General features: G+C 37.5%; 6 protein-coding genes across 6 annotated transcripts; 4 read left to right on the top strand and 2 right to left on the bottom strand.

The window, feature by feature from the left end:
- Positions 1-1,764: 1,764 nt before the first annotated feature.
- Positions 1,765-2,236, top strand: Tsp_02968 (hypothetical protein). The gene is made up of 2 exons (XM_003379255.1): positions 1,765-1,801; positions 1,854-2,236. Exons 1-2 carry the CDS (start codon positions 1,765-1,767, stop codon positions 2,234-2,236), a joined length of 420 nt encoding a protein of 139 aa, XP_003379303.1.
- Positions 2,237-2,512: 276 nt separating this feature from the next.
- Tsp_02967 (conserved hypothetical protein) lies at positions 2,513-2,878 on the top strand. Its single transcript, XM_003379254.1, has one exon. The coding sequence runs from the start codon at positions 2,513-2,515 to the stop codon at positions 2,876-2,878; it is 366 nt and encodes a 121-aa protein (XP_003379302.1).
- A 2,873-nt stretch (positions 2,879-5,751) lies between these two features.
- Tsp_02966 (conserved hypothetical protein) lies at positions 5,752-6,057 on the bottom strand. The gene has a single exon (XM_003379253.1). It carries the CDS (start codon positions 6,055-6,057, stop codon positions 5,752-5,754), a length of 306 nt encoding a protein of 101 aa, XP_003379301.1.
- A 688-nt stretch (positions 6,058-6,745) lies between these two features.
- On the top strand, positions 6,746-7,902 carry Tsp_02965 (ephrin-4). Its single transcript, XM_003379252.1, has 4 exons — positions 6,746-6,765; positions 6,923-7,209; positions 7,276-7,695; positions 7,769-7,902. Exons 1-4 carry the CDS (start codon positions 6,746-6,748, stop codon positions 7,900-7,902), a joined length of 861 nt encoding a protein of 286 aa, XP_003379300.1.
- A 1,501-nt stretch (positions 7,903-9,403) lies between these two features.
- Tsp_02964 (CcmH) lies at positions 9,404-9,808 on the top strand. Its single transcript, XM_003379251.1, has 2 exons — positions 9,404-9,486; positions 9,529-9,808. The coding sequence occupies exons 1-2, from the start codon at positions 9,404-9,406 to the stop codon at positions 9,806-9,808; spliced, it is 363 nt and encodes a 120-aa protein (XP_003379299.1).
- A 3,495-nt stretch (positions 9,809-13,303) lies between these two features.
- On the bottom strand, positions 13,304-17,154 carry Tsp_02963 (Ion channel family protein). Its single transcript, XM_003379250.1, has 3 exons — positions 16,670-17,154; positions 16,356-16,586; positions 13,304-14,468 (listed from the first exon to the last, which is right to left on the bottom strand). The coding sequence occupies exons 1-3, from the start codon at positions 17,152-17,154 to the stop codon at positions 13,304-13,306; spliced, it is 1,881 nt and encodes a 626-aa protein (XP_003379298.1).
- Positions 17,155-18,014: the final 860 nt, after the last annotated feature.

Genomic DNA, 18,014 nt, shown 5'->3' with positions numbered 1-18,014 from the left:
GCGTACAGTCAAAGCAGAAAGACAGTTTTTCATTTTCAGCATTTTTGGTTCGCCTTCTTATATGCTATACAAAACGAATTTTTTAACGTTCATAGAAATGCTGACACTCAATCAGTAAGAAGTCAACAGTTTCGTTGCGATGTTAAGAATAGATAACGCGGAGATAAGACGAAATTCACTTTGCACAATTCCACAACTATGTTCTTTAAAAATTAGTCACTAATGTGCATTTTCAAGCTGCTCAAACTTTGAAAAACCAAAATTCAGCAAAAGTAAATTCATGGTTTAAAGTTATTCTAATACTGAAGTCAAATAAGTTTCCCGGTAATAGTCATTTCTTACAACAAATGATAAATGTGCACACGAAGTTCCAAACAAACATACGACCCCCCTCCCTCATGATGAAGGCTGTGAATTTCTCAACTGAAGAAAACTGAAAAATATAAATGACCATTATACAGTAGACAAGACAGCAGTAAATAGATCATGCTAGCATAAAAAGTACTTGTACTTGTAACTGTACTTGTACTTGAAAATCAAATTCCCTGAATCATCATTGTACTTGAAAATCAAATTCCCTGAATCACCTTGTGGTCAAATTTTCGATTTCGTAAATTTCTGTAAATTTTTCGTTGTTCAGCTAATAATAGTTTTCGTGTTCAATTTGATAAAATTCAATCAAATACAAATCGGTACAGCTGTGCAGAGTTGATGATGATGATGAATATAAATTTTTGTTTCATTTTGAATTGAATGAGCAGTGAAATCAACACGAGGAATGGGAATTTCAAAGGCTGAGCTTTGAAAGTAGTGGAAAATTTTCTTTAAAGAAGCAAAACAACAAACTGCTTAAACTAAACTAACCAGTTCCACGTTGCATCGGCATTTTCTGACACTCAACCACTACTATTCATCAGTAAATGCTTTTTTATCCCCTATTCTAAATATAACAAACCAAATTCTGAAAATTTTCATTTTCACTCTAAAAGCAGCCAACATATATATATATATATATATATATATATATATAAATATATATATATATAATACTGAAAGCAGTTTGTTGTTTTGCTATATATATATATATATATATATATATCTGTGTTAAAGCAAGTAAGAATTTTTCTGATCATTCTTCAGGGACATCAGAACAAAAGGAAACAAACTACTATTCACATTATCGCTGTCCAGAAGCAGCACCGGTAATGCGGATAAATCAATCAATCAATCAATCAGTTGATCAATCACTGCGCTATGCTACTATTAGCAAATGGTATAAAGTGAAATGCTTTTCTCAGCGACAATTTACCCCTTTGGACAATTCGTTGTGAATAAAATAATGGAAAACTTTTTGCAATCTTTTTTCGTTTTAAATAAATTCAACCAAATTCCGTACACTGGAAACAGTGGCAGATTGTTTTTTAAAGCCCACTTGAAAGAAAAGATTGTTTGCACAACAAAACTGGTACTCAATTAGCCTATGCAATTAATCCAATTAGGTCTGCCATTACAGTGCATCTTAACATTTGAACAAGAAACCCCGAAAACTTGAAGAGACCAAACAAACATTGACAACAAGAAAAAAAAAGCTTTCCAGCCAAAAAGTGAATAAATAAAAATGAGCAATAAGCACAATTTGTTTGTACTTTGAGCTTGTGAACGCACAGATTTGTATGAATTAATTAATTAACCAAAATTTCGAATAAGTTGTGCAACTGAAATAATGCTTCGGCTTTTTCTTAAAGAAACGAACAATATGGAAAAATGTTTCTTGCAATGATGATTCATCCACCATCAGCAAGTAGTCAGCCGGTCAGTAGTCATCAGTCAACCTGTTCTCGTCGCTTCGCCAGATGCTGAGCAAGCCGAGACTGACAAGCAGGCAGGCAGTTCTGAGCAGACGAACGAAAATCAAACAATTTTGTCCGTCCATTGTAGCTGTTTGCTATTGCAACAGCAACATCGGATACTCGGTTGCTCAGTTTCGGCTCGGGCGTTAATCTGCGCTTGCGGTGGTGCAGTGGCCAGCAGAAGACCACGCACGCCACTTGACATTGCAAAGAGCTTTGCAAGCGGATCGGCACGTCGATCTCAAAATGCGTCACCGTCAACTTTTCCCTGCCCAATCGTTGACGCAACCAATGACCTAAGCGGATTAAACACGCCACTCGAGCATCCTGTGGCGGCAACCGACCACCAACATCCCGCGACAAGCAGCCAGACGAGTCAACATTAGCTGGCTCCATCGCAATGAAAAAACGAACGATAGTCACAATTCGGCCAAGTCTCAGCATAATGCTTATTATACGTTTTTTTTATCGATCCAATTACTGTTGGATGAAAAGGCAACTTTGAAAGGTCCATTTCCATAGCTTTTTGTTTTGTCCCTTCTGTTCGACGAAACTCTGACATGCACGCTGTGACTGGGTAGTCAAAGACTTCGCCTCCGGAGCAGACAGACGACCACAACGGACTGTGTCGATTTCCATGCTGATCAGGTGATCGTCTCCGCATGGCGCGGCACCGACGGCACAATGCGATCACCAACCGCCTGCGGTCGCTGTTTGGCCAGTACGCTCAATTCGCGTGCATACAAATACAAGCGGGTGGTCTTCCATCATTCTACACACTATTCATCAACATTCAATTCGAAAAGGCATCTCCCAGCGGGCGCCACGACCCTGCACAATGCATTCAACTTGTTCAAGCACCTGTACAAGCACCCTTTCGACCACTGATGACGCTCATAGCAACACTTCAAATTGAAAATACAAAAAAAATTGGACGTATAAATTTTGTTTGCACACAATATGGTGGGCAAAAAAACATTCACAATTTTCAACAGGGTGGCATATTTTTCCTTTTTTGGTCATTTTAAATTTTACGATCAATTTCTTTTCATTCTATACAACATTGATTTCAACAACAAAAGCGACCGAAAAAATAATATTATACATCTGGTCGGTCAATGCCAAGACCAACAGCAACAACAACGACGAACAATTTCTCCCATTGCATACATGACTGACGATCGTTGATATCGTCAGTCTTTGTAAAATGAACTGTTTTTCCCGATGACTATACGCACGCATTGCAGTCGTATAATTGAAGCAGAAGATGATGAAGCAAAATTGAAATTTGTAAAAATTCAAATCATCACACTGCTGGAAAATTTTCGTATTGACAAACGAAAAATACTTCTTCCCCCTGCCCCCTCCCCCTTGGCAGCCCAAACATTCAGTTCAATAAAAGCGGAATGTTGATGATGAATTGGAAAAGGGGCCATTTTTCAAACGAACTGCTGCCAAATTTCGTTTCAAGCTTAAATTTGAGCTTGTCATGAGAAAAAAAACCATTGGTCAGTGTAATATTGAAAAAAGCACCTGACGTTGGATGTTTCAGTCAGTTTGGAAGAGAGTGAAATTTTTGAACTAGGTTCGCGAACATTTGGCAAATCTTTTTTTTTCTGATCAATGAAACAACAGCAACATGCTGTTGAACAACAACAACAACAACAACAACACATAGAAAAGCAGAGAAGAGTAAATGAAGAATGAACAGCAGCAACAATGATAACGATTGTCGTCAGTAGTTAGTTCGTTGAGCACACGAAGCTTGTTGTTCAGTTGCAATTAAAATCGACTTAGCCTCCGGCCGCACCTGTCATCTGCTGTACTAGCATCAATCTGCTTACTCGTCAGAGTTTCGGGCTAACTTTAAAATGAAGCCGCCAAACTAGCAAGCACCTGCTGATTTTCCATAAAATGATGAACCATGTAAAAGAAAAAGAAGGGGGAAGGGAGGGGAGAGAGAAAAAAAGGGATTCCTGGTGCGCAAAATGGGATTGCCTACCGGATTAGTGATTGGCTTCACTTGTTTTCACTGTTCGCCTTTTACACAAAATCCGACTAATTCTGTGACCTCAGCTGAACTAGGTTTCCTCAAACTAATAAGACTAATTCAGACGCCAAGCTTTAAGTCGAAAATCGATTCTTAAAAAGGTAAAAATGTCCATTCATTTCTTTAAATCGCCCCAAAGCTTTCAACAGTCATCCTCAGCTTTTACTACTTGTACAATATATATATTCCACAAATTCTATCACTACAATACAGCATTTCAAAGATAATAAATGTATAAATAACAGGCTTTTTTTGTAAAATATCGATCTTGTGGTCAAAATAGCATCTAACTATGTATGAGAAGCTTCACAACGCTTATGACGTCAATTCGATTGGATAGTAGCTGATAAGAAAAAGGGAAAGAAATAAAATCAACTAGAAAAAGAAAATTCTGCTCTACAAATTGTAGAGAAACGGCGGGCAGATGTGATGTGCAAAGTTGTAAGAGAAGTTCATTTAAAAAACAAAGAAGAAACAACTATTAATAAAGTATATCTTCACTACTGCAGATTTAAACGAGCAAAGATAAAGCCCGTTCGCTGCAAACAACGCTGAACTCGCCTGCAGTCAGTGGTCACTTTCAAAAAGCAGCTGGTCAACCTAATTGTTATGCGAAGCGAGAAAAACTATTTTCAACGCCTGAACGACTAAAAACAGATCCAGCTGAACGAACCGCGTGCGTTTGCATTCAATTAGCCGCTAACTGAAACGATACCCAACCAATACAATAAGATGCGATACAAAAAAATTTGTCAAATCGGCATCAATTTGCACCTGTTAAGCCTAGTCAAAAGAAAACCACTTCACATCACGCCAATACGCTGACAGAACTCTTTCATCAACAGTAAAGAAAAGCAGAAAACTTTCTACCGGCTTTATAAATAATATATTGTCGAATTGATTAAATTACAAGGAAAAACTAAATTCATAATGCATACAGAAATAAACATCTACATATGTAGATGAGTCAGTGGGTTTTCTTATCATCTTTCTGTCAAAGCTGATTGATAACAATCAACTAATGTCAGAGGACGTAAATCTGCACAATGCGAGGACAAAGCAAGCGCCCTTTCGGCGCCTTTTCACTCATCCACCATCGGCACGCAATTTAACAATTTCGCCATTTTGATCCAATATGGCGCCATCGATAGTACGGTGATTTACGACCTCGATAGCCATTTTGCCCTAGCCACCATAACAGCTTGTTGAGGATCAGTCGTAAAAAAGTTACTACAGACAATAGGAGGGAATTCACAGTGGCGTCATATTACCCACAACTTTATTGCTATGTTTGCATTATTTGTATAAGGAGAGTTTAGTTTAAAGAAGAATACACAAAAAATGCAATTATAAAGACCGCAGTAAGTGATCTAAATTAATTTATGCAAAATATACGCATGGAAAGATAAAGAAAACAGGTCAATTAGCCGCAGTTTAAATGCTGACCCCTCAGTGAAGTCAACTTATTATTAACAAAAAGAGGAGAACAATTTTTGGTTTTTTTTGCCTTGACGCGCGCTTTATTTCCAGTTGATGCCGCCTACACACACGCACACACACATGCCGCTTCGGTTGCATTGAACGTTTGCTCGATTTGTTGTGACTCGCTGCTTTATTCGCGGTGATTGGTCAGTTAAAATTCAAGCTCCGCCTACGGTGAAAAAGCGCGCGAAGCCATTTCACGTCGACGGCAGTTCATTGTGTTTGTTTTTTGCCTCGCGCGTCGGTGCTGCTGCCTCTCTGGCTTTGGCTTTTTGCAGTTTTCTTCTGCTTACAACGACGACCACTTTGCACAGATAGAATCATTCAAAGACCGACCACTAGTGACAATGCTAATGCTGTTGCTGTTGTTCAGCTTTTCGATGAGCTGTCTCGGCCGTCAGCTGCCCGATGTCTTTTGGAACTCAAGCAACCCAATGTAAGTGCTGACCACTTTTTAGTTCTTTTCAGTATTAAATAAGAAAAAGAAAATGGCAGGTGTCCACGGCCGAACCCATAGCTGAACTGATATATACATACAGCTCTGGGCATACAAGCGGCAGCTTTAACCATTCCCATATTTGGCCCTCTTTTGAACAACTGCCATTTTTTTATCAAGTGCTCTTCTACTGGTGCTTGCACTCCAGGTCGTCCGGTACTATTTTCACTGCTCCACATTTGGTTTTGTCCACTCACTCGCTCTCATATACATTACTAATAATGAAACAGAAATTCTTTTCTCCCCCAGTTTTCATTGGAATTGATAATTTCATTGAGTCGAGGGAATTTTTTTATTCGATTTTCATTCTGCTTCATTTTCCAGTTAGCTAAAAATAGCAACGGAATGTTGTCGTTATTATTACATTCTCTTTCGCTCTCTCAATCTCTGTTGGTCGGGTCGCCGCTGAATCTTCCGGCTCGAAGAGACCGGAAACTTGACGTTGTTTGCACGATGAACGTGGTGTGTAAATTTGTCCTCGCGTGCCCACTTCCCGTTATCTGATTGTTTTCCAAGCGGTGAATCCGTGGAACCATGACCCTAGCTCGTAAGCGTGAAAAATGTCTACGATGACCCTTGCTGGTTGCCTTTTTTTTAAAAAAAAGATCAATCCGTTTACTTTTCTATTGTTCAAGAGGGCATGCGTACCTGCAGCTAGTGGAATTTAGCGTTTCGTTTATTGTTGAGAAAAATAAGAAAAATATAAAAATGGGCTCGTCACAGGGGTGGCAATATTAACAGTGAAAAGCCTCTTTCCACTCCTATTCATCACAGCTGCGTGTGTCAGTGTTTGATTTGCTTGCTTACTTGCTTGTCGAGAATTTGAAAATGCGACTACGCTTGACATAGTTTCAAAAATCAGTTTACATGCCAATCTATGCGATATCGTGTGAAAATTAAATATTACATGTATAGTTGAAAATTTCCAACATAATTGACACTTGTACAACATTACTTAGCTTGATGAAAAGAATAATAATAGAAAGAACAAGATAATAAATGAATACAATCTCCGTTTAAAAGAATAACCTATTTTTGTTTAAGATTTCACTCGCCATCTGAGTCTGCTTCACTTGAAGCAGAATTGATGGATTCGTTGGAAATTATTTGCCCGCTTTACAATGACACGGTGACGCTTGATCAAGCCGAGTACAGCATCATTTACATGGTATCTGAGTACGGCTTTGAAAATTGTCTACTGGACAATGAACGACCCGTCGGTCAATGCTACAGCCCGTATACAGAAACAGCGATCAAGCTAATTTTCCGCGAATTCACTCCAATACCAAACGGTCTTGAATTCGAACCCGGCCAAACTTATTATTTTATAAGTAAGTTGTATATATATATATATATATACATCTGTACCATTTTTGATTTTGTTGTTATTTCTCCAGCAACATCAGACGGCTCTATGCCAGGTATTCACAAACGCCAAGGTGGACTGTGCTCATCGGCTAATATGAAATTCCGCGTCCGTATAAAGCCGACATCGAACAGCTTCAGGCAAGCAATCAAAGAGGCGCGGCCAGTGGTCAATTCCGAATTGAAACCCGACCGCGAGAAATCCACCCCGGCCACTGTGCACCCACAGTCGATGGAAGAAAATTCCAAGTGGGCGATGAATTCGAACGACGTAATCGAAGATGCTTTCCATCACAGCTTGCCATTGCAAGCCGAAACTGATCAGACGGAAAATAACAATTTCGTCATACCGGAAGTTTCCATTTATCAATTGAACAGTCGTAATGAGATGGAAAAACCATGGATCCACCATGCACCTCGGCCACCGTTGATTCTTTACGAAATTCACGAAGGTAAAAAAAGCTGAACGATCGATCGATCATTCTGAATGCTTCAATTAAAAAATTATGTAATTTCTGATTTCAGTAGTGAATCAAGACAGTCCAAATTCGTTGTTTGCCTACAGTCACAGCACTGCTGCAAAATCGTCGACTTTGTTGGTGTTCACTTTTTTCACATTAACAATTCTTATTGTTCACTTTGGACAGAGTTGCTGTTGATGATTTCTGGGATGAAAGCTTCTCAAACCCAGTGAACCAATTTCAGCTAGTCTTCTTCGTGTTTTTCCATATTTTTTGTATGCCATTTTTGGGCAACAGTATCACTTCCGGTTGATTGTTCAAAGCGGGCCTTGCAAAAATTTGCTCAACCAATAGTTCCATTCGGTAAGATGCTTGTTTATTTTCCAGAATTAGGCTAGCTGTTTAAACAAATGATAAGATTAAACGTTTCAAACAAATTTGTTTGCTTAGAGCTTTTTATTAATCATTTTGCATTTTTCTCTTCTGAATCATTGTTTCCAAATCTTCTTGTTTTTCTTTTTTTTGAATTCAGTTTTCATTTCAGCTGGATTACTGCTTTTCATCATTCTCTTTGGGATGGTACATGCTCCGCACTGATGCTGGCAATGGTGAATTTCCAATTTTCCTGTCTGCCATATGCACATGAGGCCGAATTGCATTTTAGTCACTCTTGTATTGTATTGTTTTTATTATATGTGTATTTTTTTTCTTTCTTTTCAAATAATAAAAAGCTCGAATTTTGTCATCGTTAATGTGGACAGTGAGTTGGGCAGGAAACGGAGGCCGACAAAAACGACCCGCTCATTATTGTCTCGGATTTCAACGCTTATTGTACAGAACTGGCCGTATCTGCAAAAAAGAGGCAAACTGGCCCGCATGTACTTGACCAACACAATGCACACCGTCTGCAAGCTGAGCGGATTATACAAATCCTCGCTAACGGCAATCTTCATTATTATTCACAAACGTTGTTAGTCGGCATTGGCTATGGGATAGGCTCTTTTGCGGAAAATTAAAAGCCGCAAGTCAAGAAGTGAAGGACATTTATCGTCGGGTCAGGTTGGTATTTAGATTTAGTTATGCGCAGATGAAAGTAATAGACGAAAGCGAAAATTGAACATCATATATATGTAAATCAATTTTTTCGTTTTTACAATGCTGACTCAATGTTAAGCATGCTTTGCAAGCATTTCCACACGTTGAATAAACAAAATACTCTCCACAATCAGTCAATTATCATCATAATCATAATTTTGCATATGCAATTTCTTGTTCCATTCTTTCCATTAAACACGTAATAATTTAAACATGAGAATACTCGGTTGATTTGTAGAAACGGTATAATAAAAGAACAATAATTATTATAATACAAATTTTGTCGGTTGCTTTTCAGTCATCATCATCATATTGAAGAAGTTTTCTTCATTTCAGAAGACAATTGGTGATGACAATTTTTTCCCTTTACTACAACTTCATCAAATGTAAGTTTTCCATTTATCTCAGGTCAAGCATTACTTAATGCTTGTACAGAAAAATAATACAAGAGCGACTGCTTGCATTGAGACGATTGTTGCAAAAAGTGAAAAGCCAAACTTCTTTCATTCGAGGATCGACTTGATTTTGAAAAGACAATACCAAATCCTGCTGAGAGTGGACTGGTCAGCAGTGTTCAAGCTGTGTTTAGCAACTTGACGTAATAATGTCGACATCAAAGCGAATCAAGCCAATTCCGCAACTGCACAATGCAATGGGCACCAGAGCTTTGTTCCGGCGCCATGTTGCGTTAAAAACAAACCGCTGACCCAAACTTTGACTGCAATTAAGCTATTGCGTGACGTTACACATATCGCATCTAGCCATCTTTGATCTATCCAAACGAAGATTGACCGCTGCAATGCGATCCAAACGAACTGCCAAAGCCGGTCAGAGTCGCAGTTGGATACTCGGCAACGACGCATCTTATCAATTATCGCCACTGGATGGGATAAAGAAGGGTCCATTGATGGTCACTTATTTGCTAGACACGGTCCATCACCTGCTAAGCGATGCATTTGGTGCAATTGGCAAACTAGTAGCGACGGTCTGTTATTGTTCACCACTGTAGAATGCAGTTTCTCAACCATTTTATGACACTTGTCTCCCAAGTACTCTTGTACTAAAGCGAAACCATGTTCCGGTCGCTCGCTTCGGTAACATGCTGTCATAATTGGGGTCGAAAACAATAATCACCACAGGCAATGGCATGCGGACATTGACACGCGAGCAACGTCTGCTCTTGCACAATCTCATTCCCAACCGCCCGTCAACTGACCATCTCATATTACAAAGCTAATGAGCAGAGGCGGTCAGACGAAACGAATTTTACGCTAACCAAAATTGACAATGGTTCCGCAGCTGGTCTAGTCTGACTGGTTATTCGATCCACGCACCCCTAACTATACATTTGTCACCACATTCGTATAATCGGTCATCTATTGGGCGTGAAACTGCAATAGTCGAATACATCTAATTATGAATCATATACAAATGAAAATACACGTATACTTGTGTAAATAGCCCTTATTCTCCATAAATTACAGCTCTACAAACTTTTTCTTCGAAATTTTCCAAATTCTTTGTATAATTTTAAATTTTAAAATAACAAAAATAAAACACAAAGAATTGTCTTTCATTCATGTTCAACGGATGCTTTCAAATTCAAATAATATACATTGTCACGAGAAATAGTTCATCTGTATTGCATGGATGAGTTATTTTGCAGAAAATTTTCAAATATTGAAACAGCGATTCTTTCAATTCCTGTATTTGCCGAACATGTGGAATTTATTGCCTGTCCCGTGACCTGAATGGAAGTTGGCAGTGCTGCTGCTACGTATCGGATAAATGTCTTCGCATAGTTCACGACCTGAGACCGTCCATCAAAAAGAAGACCCCATACAGATTATTCACAGACGACCTCAGCATAAGAGAACAACACTGACATTTATTATTTTCGATTATAACTGTCGAGCAATGTGTGAACGCTTTGTAGAAGATATGATTTATTAATGCAATAGAGCCTTCTGCACAAACATTCGTATAGACCTTGGATTTACTGCATTTTCAATGAACATATATCACTTTTAATGTTACGAGTTGCTGCACACTTGGCGTAACCAACTCTACTGCTACCCTATTTTTTATTAATAATTGCTATTCCACACACATGCGCCACCATCATTTACTCCAAGACAAACAACAAACTACAACCGAAGGCTGACGAAGAAACGACGCATTGAAAAATTACTGTAAACCACTACCACCGATACGCTAGCACTCAACAACCTTATTACAATACAATATTTCACACATTTTCCATAAACCACTAACGCAAACAAGGTAAGGAAATAATTTTGAAAAACGAATATTTCTGATATTTAGGTTCAACAACCATGAAAACGAACAACTGACTGTACGAGGAACCTTATTCAAGAAAAAAAGAAGAAAACCACTGATTGCCATAATAAATCAAAATGTACTTACCATTTTTAATGACGTATTTGAATGATTGTAGTAGAAATGATTGTAAGGCGGGAATGGTTGTAGTAGAAATAACTGTACTGTACGACGCGAGCGGCAAATGAAAATGTACTTCTGCAATAATAAATTTATCAATAATACAACAGCTATACGTACGATTTTCGAAGTAGAAATAGCAATTAATAACTTTAAAATATTCAAATTCTACAAAACAAACTTATCAAATATGAAAACAACGTAATTCTATTATTTCGTTTCGAAATATTACAATGTAAAAATTTCAATCAATGTAAAAAACAACAAAGTGCTCGAATTAAGCATTAATTCTAGTTAAATTTCAAAAAAACTTTCGTAATAGCATTATATTTATAATTTATGAGAAAATAAAAAAAATAAAACAATACGCAATCGTTGAAATAACGAAAAAATTGAAAACAGAAAACTTATGTTGAAAGAAAACATAATAGATCCGTCCACATTTATAATATGCTGATAAATTATTTGGATAATAAATAACAACGTATAAAATGTAACAGCCAAAAATATTCAAAAAATTTTTAATTTGAAATAAACTTGCCTAAACAATTTAATAATACATTTCCAACACTGCCAAAAAGTGTACAGTTCAATTTTACTCATGTCACTTTTGACATTTTGTTCAACGAAAATCAGAAAAGATTATCGATAATTATTTGTTAAATCAACAAAATATTAAGTAAAATACTTAAAAAGTCAACTTTTTATTATAGTTAAATAAAAAAACTTACAAATTTGACAAAGCGAATGTTCAAAAATACACTTCATTTTTTCTATACAGCGACTTTGTCGAAATGTCAGCGAATGCAAATTTTCAATTTGAAATGGCCAATTAAATTGCACAGAATTTAAAAGTTGAACATACAGTATGCAATTACAAACAAAAGTACTAAAGGCGCATTTTTTTGGATAAGTAATGGTTAAAAATGAAAAAATTATTAAATGATGTATTCATATTGCCAATAAATTGCTCTCCTTTACCGAAAATGACAAATCGACTGTGTGCATCAGTCGAACAGAGCATATTAATAAAATAAAATTGTTTGAAAATATTTCAACTCTTAAAATTGTTTGAAAAAATAAATTATAAATTCAATAATGGAATTTGTGAAACAAAAAACTGCATATATCAATGTATTTCACATTTATTTACCAAAAAACAAATGTATGAAAACTACCAGATTTACGCGCCAATTTTTTGTATCTAATTAACGACTGATCTAGATTTTACAGAGCATAAATTAAAAAACAAAACAATTAAATAAACATTAATTTATAAAAAAAGTGGTGAAGAATAAGAAGAAAATATAAATTATAACATTATATTGCGTGTAAACTGATTGAATTTGCAGAAATGGATTGTGTGTGAATTGTCAACAAATAGTGCAAAGTTGAGCAAAGTTGTTTGAAATTATTTTTTGTCGGTTAAAATATTATTTAACATATAAATAAACCTACCAATTTGATTTTGAAAACGACAGGGCGGAAACTGAATCATATTTTTCTTATGTTGTCCAAAAATACCACTAAGTGTACAGTTGCCAGCCAGTTTTTGTATACAGTTAATCAGAATTTCAAAAAGATGTTTTTCCATTGTTACAGTATGATTTCAAATTTTAAGTATAGTTGTTGGTTCGTTCACCTAAACAAGAATAAGAGAGAATAGTTTAATTGTGATTACATGCTCGAGATTATAATTGATTTCAATTTACAAAAATTGCCAGTTATCGGTGAAAAACTGCAAATTAGCTGACAAATTGTTTTGTTCAGTGCGTCTAGAAAGATGCGGGAAAATTAATCGTTAATAATTGAATACAGTAAACTGTTCATTCTTTTTCCAAAAATCAACAGGAATGGTGAGAGAGCAAAATTTAAAAATAAAAATTTACTTATATCAAAAAAAAAGAAAATGAACGACATGTCAAAAGTGATTCAATAAAAAATGGTGAGTTCATTTTTTTTCTTGAATAGACGAGACGAGAGGACGAGAATGGGCGCGATAAGGGGTGGCTTCTGATTTAACAAGCAAGCAAGTGTACCGAACTCAACTGTCTTCGCAGTTTTCCCAAAATTGGCGCAACGTTTCAACCGGCAGCTGTGGTTCAGCGTGCTTTCCATCCTTGGGATGCCAGTGGAGACCCTGCTTGGCGCGCTGTTCGAGCAGCACACTGCTTCGGTGAGCTCGTTTCCTGACTGGCGGTGGAATGGTACTGTGCCGTCGATTTGGTCTACTGAACGAACGCCTGGGCACGGCGTCGGACCCGGTCAGCCAGGGAAGACGGGCCTGGGGCGGTGTTTTGGTGTTGCTGAACACGCCGGCAAAGGTACCACTGAAGCTGCGACGCATCGCCGGCTCGCCGACCTCTGGGCTCGCCTGCACCGAGGCGTCGGCTGAGCTGAGCCTTATGCCGGACTTGAAGAACTCAGCCAGACGACTGTCGTACTGGGTCCCGGCAGACCGTCGCCGGTCGAACAACCTGGTCTGGGTGGCGCGTACGCGGGTCGGGATGCGGTCGGTTTCCGTGGCCTGGTCAACCGGCTCGTTCTGCAGACGATTGATCGTCTGTATCTCCTCTTCGATCATGTCCAGCAGTTCGGTGATCGTCGCTTGATGGTTCAGCTTCACTGCGGACGTTTGCATGATCTCGTCAGTTTGATGTTCGTCGGGTTCGGTCTGCGATTCGGTCTCGCACGTCTGGGCAGGCTCCGTCTGCACGGCGTGGCTCATCTCCTGCGGCTGCACGAGCAAACCGACTTCACAACCCGGAACCGCGACCGTCTCCACTGACCGACACCGAGCCTGCTCAGTCTGCATCTGCCTTTCAAGCCGGTACTCTTCGGGAGTGGTCTGCGTCAGGCAAGAGCTGCTCATGTCGATCAGTCCAGTTTGTGACGTGGCGTCGACGAACACGTGCTTTTGCAACGCCTGCACTTCACCGTAAAACTCCGGATCGTACGAGATGTCGTACAGTACGTCAGTCGGTTCGAGTTCGGTGTCCGTTTCCAAGTCCAACACCACTGGAGAAACGTCGCTCGACCGCCTTCTTCCGGACATCAAGTCTGACGCTTGTTGCTGCTGCGCTTCAGGAACAAAAAGCGTCGGCAAGCCGCTGTCCGGGTCCAATTCCTTGAACGCATCCGGCAAGTGAATACCGTGCGCTTCGGCGGCGTCGGTGAACCGTTGCAATATAACTTCTTTTTTCTCTTTGCTAAAGTAAAATCACCAACTTTCAACAATTCGAACTTTATTTTCTTTATTCCCACTGTATCAATACGCCCACGCGTTAAAGTTCCAACCCAAGCATAACTGGTTTGAAAAGAAATTGTAAATATTATTATACTTCAAAACAGAATAGTAAGAAATGCGAATATGTACAAATTTGTTCATTTCACGAGAGGAAATGATTAAAATACACACCTAATTATGATCGATACGTACACAATTTTTGACATTTCAAATGAAAAGCTTGCCATCAAAACGATATATTTTAATCATCAGAGATTTTGAAAAAGTACGTAAATAATTTGAATAATTTCCTCAAAAAATAAACATTTTTCTTCGTCGCAAGGGGGAAAAAATTTTCCCCAACTTCATCCGGCAGGCTAATTTAAGCAAATGCTAAAGTTGTACATCGGTTGAAAAAATGGTTTATTTTTAAAGAATACGTTGAAGAGTGAAAACAAATGAACCTTTGATCGCTATTTCCGCACCCACAACTGTTTCAACTCAACGAACAAATTTCCAATTTGAAACCAAGCAAACGAAACTAACTAACTAACTAACTAACTAAATAAGAAAGAATATACTGAAGCCGGCTATGTCGAATTTTGCTGTATAAAAAACTTTTTATGCAAAAACTTCGCAGCTTTTTTTTAATTTAACAATTTATTCAAAGCAGCGTGTAAAAAAATAAACTAATTTTTATTTAAAAATAAATGATATCATTTTAATTCGATTCGATTCGATTCGATTAATTGAATGCTATTGATCCTTTGAACACGTATACTGTACAGCAATGTATGCAAAAATACAGTAATTTCTTTTGTTTATTAATGATCAATAATTGAAGAAAAAATATTTTTCTCCCCTAAAACTCATATTTTATAACTTTAAATGTTCAGAAAAATAATAATTTCTTTTTTCTACTGCTATTTCACATATTCATGTACAGAACGGCAAAAAATGAAATTATAAAATAGTTATTTAACAAACTGTACTGAAAATGCTCTTGATTTTGCTTATTTCCATTTTTGTTTTCATTTTCTGACACAATATTTCATCATCGAAACATTTAAATAAAAAAAGAAGAAAAAATTTACTAGTTTGAGATAAGCTTCGATCAACAGTGACAGCTACTGTCCGCCAATTTGACAATTAAGTAATAAAGAAAAAACTGATTTAAAGTTAAACAAAAATCAATTTTCAATTATTGCATTTCACGTGACAATAAAATGAAAACATTCTACCGCTGAATTATTATTCTATCAATGGTGACTGATGAACAAAAAAAAGTTACACAAGTGCAGCATACTGCTTTTAATGTTTCAAAATTGTAAAGCTCTAACTACAGGTAAATATACAATTATTGTCAATTTTGGTGCGCTTATCTGTATGAATTATAATAAAAATTGCAAAAAATGAACAAAAGTAAATGGAATGAAAATTTTCGAAAATCTATAAATAACACAATTTTGATGATAAGTGACGACATGCTGCACTTTCTCTCAATTAAGTGCGAATGCCAGTCCAATCAGTTTCTCGCAAAAGTGTTAAACGACTTTTGAACAATAATTACCTCGTAAATTATTTCGAAACATTCAGTACAGCATGATAATAACATTTTATAAATAAAACAGAAACATTCTTTCAACATTTATCGTATATTTATTGATTCATAATTCAGAAAACAAATTACAATCTGAATTAACATTGTTTCATAAATGAATAAAAACAAGTATTGATAAATTAATTAATTACTTGTAAACAAAACGAGTGATCATCATGCGAATGAAAAAAGAACAATCCCGTTAAATCAGTGGATGAATTAAAAAAAGCATAATACCAATAATGGGGAATTTTTTTCTCGAAAACTTACCTGAGTAAAGGCATTAAAAGTTTGGCAAGTCGATTTGAGTGCCACATGTGCTGCATACCTTTGTGAGCATCTTCTTTACCGTTACCTTTCGCTAACTGCTTGGTATACTCTTTCAAAATGCGCTTCAGTAAATTGTAATACAACAATTCGACGTGGGATTGAACTAGATTTATGCAAACGGTAACTAGAGATAAACCAATAATAACCAGACCATAATTCATAATCATGTAGCTGAAAAAAAGAGTTATTGATTCGGTTGTTCGGTTGTTTGTGCAGGGAATGGGTCAAAATAAAATAAAATTTTCAATTCGAACCTAGGATAGTCTGGTACAACATCGCCCAATCCAATGGTCGACAGTGAAATGAAGAAAAAATAAACCGCTTCGAAATATGTCCACCGTTCCCAGAGGGTGAACACGCCCGCGCAGAGGAATATCCAAGCGATGGTAAAAACCAAAGCCGTCCACACAGGTATCCTCTGCTCTCTGAACGACTTCCTGGTCGCTTTCCACTTTTTGGGTTTTTCAATTGGAATAACAGTCACCTGAGTGGACGGATCCATCAGTCGATTGATGCTGCTGGCCGAATTGAACGCGGCAAACGCAGACTCACGACGTACAGCACCACGACGAACCAGCAAACGATTTCGGTGGTAGATGCGAATCTGAGCTTGGATAATGAAAAGCCAATGCAACATCCGGTTGGTCATCCAATGCATCAGCACAAACAGCACCTGGCCAAAAGTGTGCAAACGAGTCAAAACCAACGGAATGCCAATAAGAGCGTAGAACACGGTCATTACCCGACCTATTGTAGTCTTGCAGGCTACATTTCCATAACCTAAACGAAACGACAAAATTTCACATCTTCATTTCTCCTTCCAACCAATTTTCCCTACTTTCCATGTATTTTCCTATTTTTCCAGTTCTAACTTTTTCACTTGCTTCACATTTAGTAATTTTTTTAGTTTGGTATTCATTTTACACTTTTTTTTTGAAAAAATATTATTATTCAGAATGAACTAAAACATAAGATATTTTGTTTGCAAAAATGAAAACAAACAACCAATGTTGAATGCTGAATTGCGAGTTACGTAACAAATATGTTCAAGTTCGCATAAATCATCACTGCCAAGCAAGCTTTCATAAATGTTCAACAACAGAAGTTGTTGTTCAAGCAGGCAGAAATAATAAACAGAACTTGAACAAAGTGAGCTGGAAAGCTGACTTCGAAACGTAGCAGCAGAGCAACAGCGACGAAAAAGTTGGCTAACATCATAAAACAGTCAGTCCACGAAAAACGTTGTCCACAGCTTATGCAGTGGGGATGCTTGCAAAGCTATTTTCCACCGTCAAAATGCGTGGTGTTTCGGTTGTCACTTGATCAAAAGCAAATGACGCTTGTAGATCATTGTTACACGCCGACCACGCGCTGCGTTGCAACTTATCCCCCCCCCCCCCCAAAAATACACGCTGCCAATAATAATATAAGCAGCAACACAAAGCAAATTGTTTGTGCTTTGCAACTGCATACACACAGAAAGAGACAAATGTCCTTTCCATGTTTTCTTGCAATCACAATTGCCACCCCCCCCACCGACTCCCAACGCCCTCTTATGACAATTTTTACCGCTTTTCTAGAAAAAAAATCAAAATGCAA

This window comes from Trichinella spiralis (assembly GCF_000181795.1).
Source record: "Trichinella spiralis strain ISS 195 chromosome Unknown Scfld2, whole genome shotgun sequence".
Lineage (NCBI taxonomy): Eukaryota > Metazoa > Nematoda > Enoplea > Trichinellida > Trichinellidae > Trichinella > Trichinella spiralis.
Note: the sequence above shows the minus strand (reverse complement) of the source record. Positions and strands in the feature narration are given on the sequence as shown.